The sequence below is a fragment of the Cinclus cinclus genome, chromosome 2 (assembly GCF_963662255.1).
Source record: "Cinclus cinclus chromosome 2, bCinCin1.1, whole genome shotgun sequence".
NCBI lineage: Eukaryota > Metazoa > Chordata > Aves > Passeriformes > Cinclidae > Cinclus > Cinclus cinclus.
The window spans coordinates 55,014,401-55,021,152 of record NC_085047.1 but is presented as its reverse complement, the minus strand read 5'-3'; the positions used below and the strand labels follow the sequence as shown (position 1 = coordinate 55,021,152).

General features: G+C 41.3%; 1 protein-coding gene across 1 annotated transcript; it reads right to left on the bottom strand.

Annotated features, from left to right (window-relative positions):
- Nucleotides 1-1,452: 1,452 nt before the first annotated feature.
- Nucleotides 1,453-6,072, bottom strand: C2H13orf42 (chromosome 2 C13orf42 homolog). Its single transcript, XM_062514744.1, has 3 exons — nt 5,659-6,072; nt 2,848-2,995; nt 1,453-2,021 (listed from the first exon to the last, which is right to left on the bottom strand). The coding sequence occupies exons 1-3, from the start codon at nt 6,070-6,072 to the stop codon at nt 1,780-1,782; spliced, it is 804 nt and encodes a 267-aa protein (XP_062370728.1). The 3' UTR covers nt 1,453-1,779.
- Between the last annotated feature and the right edge of the window lie 680 nt (nt 6,073-6,752).

Genomic DNA, 6,752 nt, shown 5'->3' with positions numbered 1-6,752 from the left:
ACTGGGGAGGTACAAAGGCAGAAACACAATATAAAGGCTACAAACTATTGTGAAAAACACCAACAGCAGGGAGACAAAACCTAGACCTTAATTTAAACTCTTCTTGAACAACATAATGTATCAATTACGTTGTTTAAACTGGTCATTTTCAAGAGGATGAAAACTAGGCCAGGAACAGCAAAAGTGCCTCCAGAACTGAAGTGCTACAGAAACATTCTTCCCTCCCCTTCACAAACATCACTGGAAAAATAATCAAAATGCTTTAATCAAACAGGAGATGCCAGCTCTGAATGGAGGAACATATGGTTTTTTGGCACATTCCCATCTTATGACAGAAAGTGGCCTAGATCATTAAGTTCAGAGAGATACTTGCAACCCATGCTTTTTGAAATGCTTTTTAAATAACTTAGTCCTAAAGACTGGAAACACAAATCAGCAAGAATTACCACCTGCCAAATGTTCTATGTGAGGACACGAGGTTTGTGGAGGTTTTGGTATATCAGATGGGCTGTACTGATGGCCAGTGCCTCAGGAAATTCATCCAAGACTGTGGACACAAGAACTACTGATCATAGAAACAAGAAAACACTAGCAAATAACCAGCTGGTCACACCACTGCTGCCATGATCCATCTGTCATAGTCCAGTGCCAGCTGAACGATGCCAGATGAAAAAAAATCAAAGTAAGCAAAAGCTTGATCCCAAACACCTTAGCAAATTCTGAAGACAAAGTATGAGCTGGGTAAAACAGGCAGAGTATAGGTCTTATCAATTCCAAGTATCACATGGAACACATATCACCCCTATGATGAAGAGGAACATGTCTAGAGTACATTCGTCCTAATATATTGTCTTTAATGATGGAGCAGCAGAATTCCAAATATTGGGTATAATCTAAAGGTGATGTGGTGGCTTTGTCTGCAAGTTGTCTTCTGCCCCTGAGAACACCTCTTGCCACAACTTATTCAAAAAACATTCTCCATGACCTTAAGCTTCTCTAGTGTACACTGGGGTGTCTAGATTTATCAGCTGTGTATTAAAATAGATGAAAACAAAGACATGATGTAACCATATGAAAAAAGTTGCATACATTTTTGAATGCAATGAATATTTTGATCTATCCAACAAGAGTACCATTTCCAATAGCAAGCAGAGTACAAAACACACTGGAGCACACTATTCCCCCAAACACAAATTTCTAATGCTGATTCGCTCACTGCAGCTCTCTTCTGCTTGTACTGCAGACTGAGTGTATCTCAGCGCTGCTCTATGCTCTCAGAACATAGAGTCAATGATGGCACGTACAAATTTCCACAAGCAACAGAAGGAGGAAATTCTGCTTCACTGCTCTGACATCGGAAACACTGCTGCAAAAGCTCCAACATATTTGCTGAATTCCTTGAACTGCTTTGCAGTATTGGAGTCAGAAGAGAAATTACTGCACCAGGCAATCTCTGAAACATTGCTTTCTGTAACAGCACTAGAAAAAAGGCTTGTCAAGCTGGACTTCCCCCAACAAAGCTGAATGACAAAGCAGCATTGTTAGGCACAGAAAATTTGATGAGTTAAACCCTCATATGAGTCCAACATTGGAATAGCCATGGCTTAAAATACATCCCCCAACAAGAACCTTCAGTGACTACACAGGTCACTTCTAGAGTTTAAGTGCTGTATCAGTGGTAAAAAAGGAAAAAGAAAAGAAAAAAAAAAGAAAACAAACAGGTTTTGCATGCCCTATTTCATGCATTCTGCCTTCAAGTGAAAAGGGAACAGTCTTCTTTCAACATTCTTTCTTGCGTGTTTTAGGCTTAAATTTTAAAGTGCTGTATGCCCCTTCCACAGCTTTGGGCAAGTACATGGGATGCCTTTCCAACTTTTTCCTAGAGCCAGTGGTTCTCCGCTGACTGTTTCTTTGAGATTGGTTTGCAGCTTTAGCTGCTTGGGCAGTATCTTGTGAGTATCTCCGAGGAGCACGAAGGATCCAGTTTGAATGTAAACTGTGTTCACTCGTACTAGTAGCAACTGAAAGACAGAAGAAAATCCAGGATTAACAGTTGTCAGTGACGTTTTTTTCTGCACAGTGAGGGAAAAGGGTGCTTGCTGGGTCCTTCCTGGAGCTAAGGTCAAGAGAAAAACCTTGTTTCACTGCAGGATATCACTGGGATGGGATTCATTTTATCTAGAATTTCAACACCTGCAGCATAAATATGTATGTGAGAGCTAGTCACTTCAAATACACTCCTTGGGCACAGCTAAAATGACCTGCTTCAGATATTCACTTCAGCCTGAAGCAAAGGTGAGAAATATCGATATCCCTCTGCTAATTATACAGGACAGGTGATGACCTTAGATTGGCACATCTTCATTTCTTTGGGCAATCCTGTCCTTTCTGATGGAAACCTCCAGTTCTTTAGCTTAATCACTAAATGACTTCTTTTTTGATAGTTGGAAAGGAGTCACCCAGACATTTCTCAAAAAAAAAAAAAAAGAACAAAAAAAAAAGAAATACATCTATACTTTTTATAGTTCTCCAAAGAGAGCTTGAGGTAAAAATACAAGGGTGTAGTTCAGCCCTGAGAAGAAGGCAAACACTACTCCAACCCTGCATGTGCTACCTTTGCCATGTAATGACTGCACATAAAATAGCTGCACCCGTTCAACGGGGAACAAGTGATGTATTACTATAATTTCACACATTGCATGTAATGGTCCTAGATTTGGGAAGCAAAACTAGGGGACAAGGGATTAATTAAATAAATTAATTAAACAAACATGATCTCACAATGCTGCTCCTCCCTCCACCCTCTGCCCACAAAAAAACATCGTATTTGGCTGGTTTATACTGCACCATCAAAATCAACATCCACATTTGGCAGATCCACATTAGGAACTCTCCGCCATCTCTCTGAATCCAGGTCTGCAATGACTGAGTCAAAGAAAGCTATTGCTTCTCTTACATCTGAACTGGACTGTGGGCCTTTTCGTTCCATGGATGCCTGTTGATCAGACAAAGGAGAAAAAAGTTATGGTGTCTTAATGAGAAACCTCTATAGGAAAGATGTATTTGGTGCCACAATTCAGGCTGTCAGAAAAGAAACAGAAATCAAAGAAAGCAGGACAGCAGTCTAACAAATATCCACCCTGTTGCATGTTCAACAAGTATCTTCCACTTGGGCACTACTGGCCAGTTGTTATGAAATCCTTCAGAATACATGTACCAGGCCATTTAACTGGGTGGTTAAGTGACAGCTGGGCTTTGTGGTCAAATTTATTTCACCTAGCACTAGGCTCCTAAGGAGATACACATTAGAAATGTAGTCATGCAGGGTTCCTTCTGTAATTAATGCTGGGCTCCAGCACCTTCAGAAGATGAGTCAGGCCTCAAGTAGGCTGAACATTCCTCTGCAAGCAGCTCTTTCAGCTGAAAAGGAACTGAGGGGTAACTTTGTTACTAATTTAAGCATCATATTGAAATGCCTAGGTGAGGTGAAATTAATCCAGATCTAAATTGCTGAAGATTTTTTGAAATGAAAAAGAATGGTGTATGCTAAAATATGAGTCATTCAACACTGTGATAATTCCTGCAGGAAAGCCACACAGTTTAAAATTAGGAGTCTGTCTTCATGAAAAAGCAAATGCCTATCTATAAATGCTGAAACAGTCATAAAACATTGGTTAATGATTCTGAAGGTACATATGGGATGAATAATTCCTGCCAGGCTCTAGCTAATGAAGGGACATTTATTGTCGCTTGCTAGTCGAAGTCAGGTATGTTATCAGGCTGCAATACCAGCTCAGAAAATTGCTACCCTGTGTTTCAATGAGAGAAAAGGATACGTGCCATGTCACACTTCTGAAGGACCAGGCTGTTCCCTGTTCTGTGGAGGCAGAGAGATGAACTAGCTGATTCCCCTCATGACATTATGGGTTGATTGACATCCTCAGAAGTGATAAAAGATAGCTGCTACCACACATCTACTGGAAATAATGACTGCTATCATGACTAAGCTCTTACTGGTTAAAAGGCATTTCAAAGAAATGCCCGTGTGTTCCTAGCATCTGACCCACCACTCTATTCTTTCCTTCCACTAGACACAAGTGGCACTTGAATTTTGAATCCATGGTCAATCTGTAGTCCAAGACCCAGGGATCTTTGGATCAAAACTTCCATGAGGACAGGTTTGTCTGGATAAATTACCTTGACATAAATCTTGCAGCAGGTTAGAGAAAGAAGTGAATTTCCACTGACAGGTAATTTAACAAGAACGGGTAGCTTGGGACAAAAGCATTCAATCCTGGTGATAACACAAACCTTGCAATCTGTGGACATAAAATATGTAGTTCAGAAAAAGAATAGTCTGAATCCTGTAAAAGTCTTCTTGACCTCTCCCTAATTTTTACAAAGCCAGATATGTGCAGCTGTGACCCTGAAATTTGTGTTAGAAGAATGATTCATATGGATGATATATCCTGCTGATATTCCTGTCTGTTTCCAAGGGGATGGCTCATGGAGTGAGCCATCAGTCAGTACCAGGACTGTTCATACATAGGGGCTAGCTGGCCAAAGTCAGATGAGAGCACTCAGCCACAAGACTGTGGGAGATCCAATTGTTTGCCAAAAAACAAGTCAAGCTTTTGTTGTTTTCCTTAAGTAGTGTTTTCAGCAGCAAATCTCGGAAGTTCACAAACCATTCTGACATTCTGCCGTGACAGAACATCTAAATATAGCAGCAACATTATTTAAAGTCAACCTGGCCTCATCAGTAAGTTCAGCCATACATCACTTCCTCCCTCCATCCCCATTATTATCCAGCTTAAAGACTGCACTGGGTAGCCTGTGAGTTGCCTGTTGAATTCTTTTTTTGCAGTCAGGTTACCTAAACAGATCGTCCCACTTGCTGCAGTCCTTTGTTTTGTCCTCACTGAATCAAATCTAGAGTCAAAGTAACCACTGAACTGTCTAGTGGCATGCAAACCTGTAAAACTACTATTTCTAGGATACTTGAAAATAATCTGCACCAAATATTCTAGTTTTATTTTTGTAGCATAATTACAGTAAAGAATGAAGAATTGCACAGTCTAGAAATGACCTACCAACTTATACATGAACAGAGAAAGCAGCTCTTAAGAATTCCTCACACCCCACATCATACCAGTAGAGCTTGCACTGATGCTAAATGTAGCACTAACAAGTTAACTGACCACTTAGGAAAAAATCCTCTGCTTCAGTGAATTCATAATTATTTTGTGCAAGTGATTGTGTCAATAAGAAGACTGCCAGGAAATCCAGGGATTACTGCACTTGCCAGTCATTAACAGCTATAAATAATCATGGTGAAGGGCTCCAAGGTACTTAAGTAGTCTGTCAGAGCTTGCTCTTTCATAACATATTTTCCATACTCTCATAACTTTTCCTATTTTCTCCCAATATTTCTGCCCGTCAGACATAGGCATATCCATTCCTTTCCATGACCAGTCATTCATTCCTAATTCTACACCACTTAGAAATCATCTTAAGATATTTAGCAATATTTCAAATGATACAACAGTAAAATGACAACTGGCTGAAAGCAATAAAGCAGAAAATCAATGTACGTGATATAGCTCCGATGATTTTATTGCTTAAGACTAAGCACATGGCAAAAGTTCTCGAAATTACCTTAGAATACTCTCTGGAAGGAAGTGGAAGAAACGACTTTTTTCCAGTTTTGGATGATCTTGTGGACGCGGGTGAATCTGCAGCCATACGCATGGATTTCAAGTTACTGATGTTTTCAAGATATTTTTTCCTCAAGGCTAGCAGATCCTGTAGGTACCTCAAGCAGTCCTGAGTCTTAGAGTACATCCAGTCTCTATTTTCTTCTTTTGGCTGAAAGCAGGAGTCTATGCTGGTTGTACTTCTGCATTTTTTTAGTGGTTCACTAACTTTTTCCTGCTCACCTCCAATGACATACATAGAAGTGCTGCGGATCAGTCTAACTGCAGAACCTGCACCATCACAGTAAGGGATGTCATCTGTCACGTTTCTTTGCTGGGAGTTGGGGTGAAATATAGAATGGATCTTCTTGAACATAATGCGTCACTTCCTCCCCTTTATGCTTTTTCTCTTTCAGGTCCTTAATTTAACACTAGATCAGGCAATCAGCAGCAGTTATCTTTGCCCCCAGCAGACAAAAAAAAAATTTGCAACTTACTGTAATGAGGCAAAAAAAAGAAACCTATGGCTGCACCAATTGTTTTCAGCCTAATATTGTGAGAAGCATGATGGTAATTCAGAAATGTCTTTTCTATTCCATTTGTGTCAGTGAAAGAGCTTTGTCCTTTCCTCGGTTTAAAATATAGTTGAGGAGTTCAAATATCATGCTTTGACCTTTTGTTCGGCGTCTGGTCCCCATAAAATGCATCAGCACAGAGTCAGGAATTCCCTCTCCCAGGATTCCCGTGCACTCCCGGGCTCCCCGGGGCGCCGGCTGCGGACCAGGGGCTGGGGGCGCTGGCCGTGGTGCTGATCCGCTCCCGTCCGCCGCCGAGCACCCGCCGGCCGCCGAGGGATGATGCTCGGGAAGAGCTGGGTGGAATCAGCCTCCACAGGGGCGAAAGTCCGGGTGCAGAAGAATAGTTTCTGTCGAGTGGAGTTCAGCTGCTGAAAGAAGTCGCTCTGGGTTTCACCCGGCAGTAACCAGGAGATGGCTTCAGCTACCTGATACCACAGCACTGCCAGGAACCAAGTGGATTCAGATGTCAGGCTCTGTT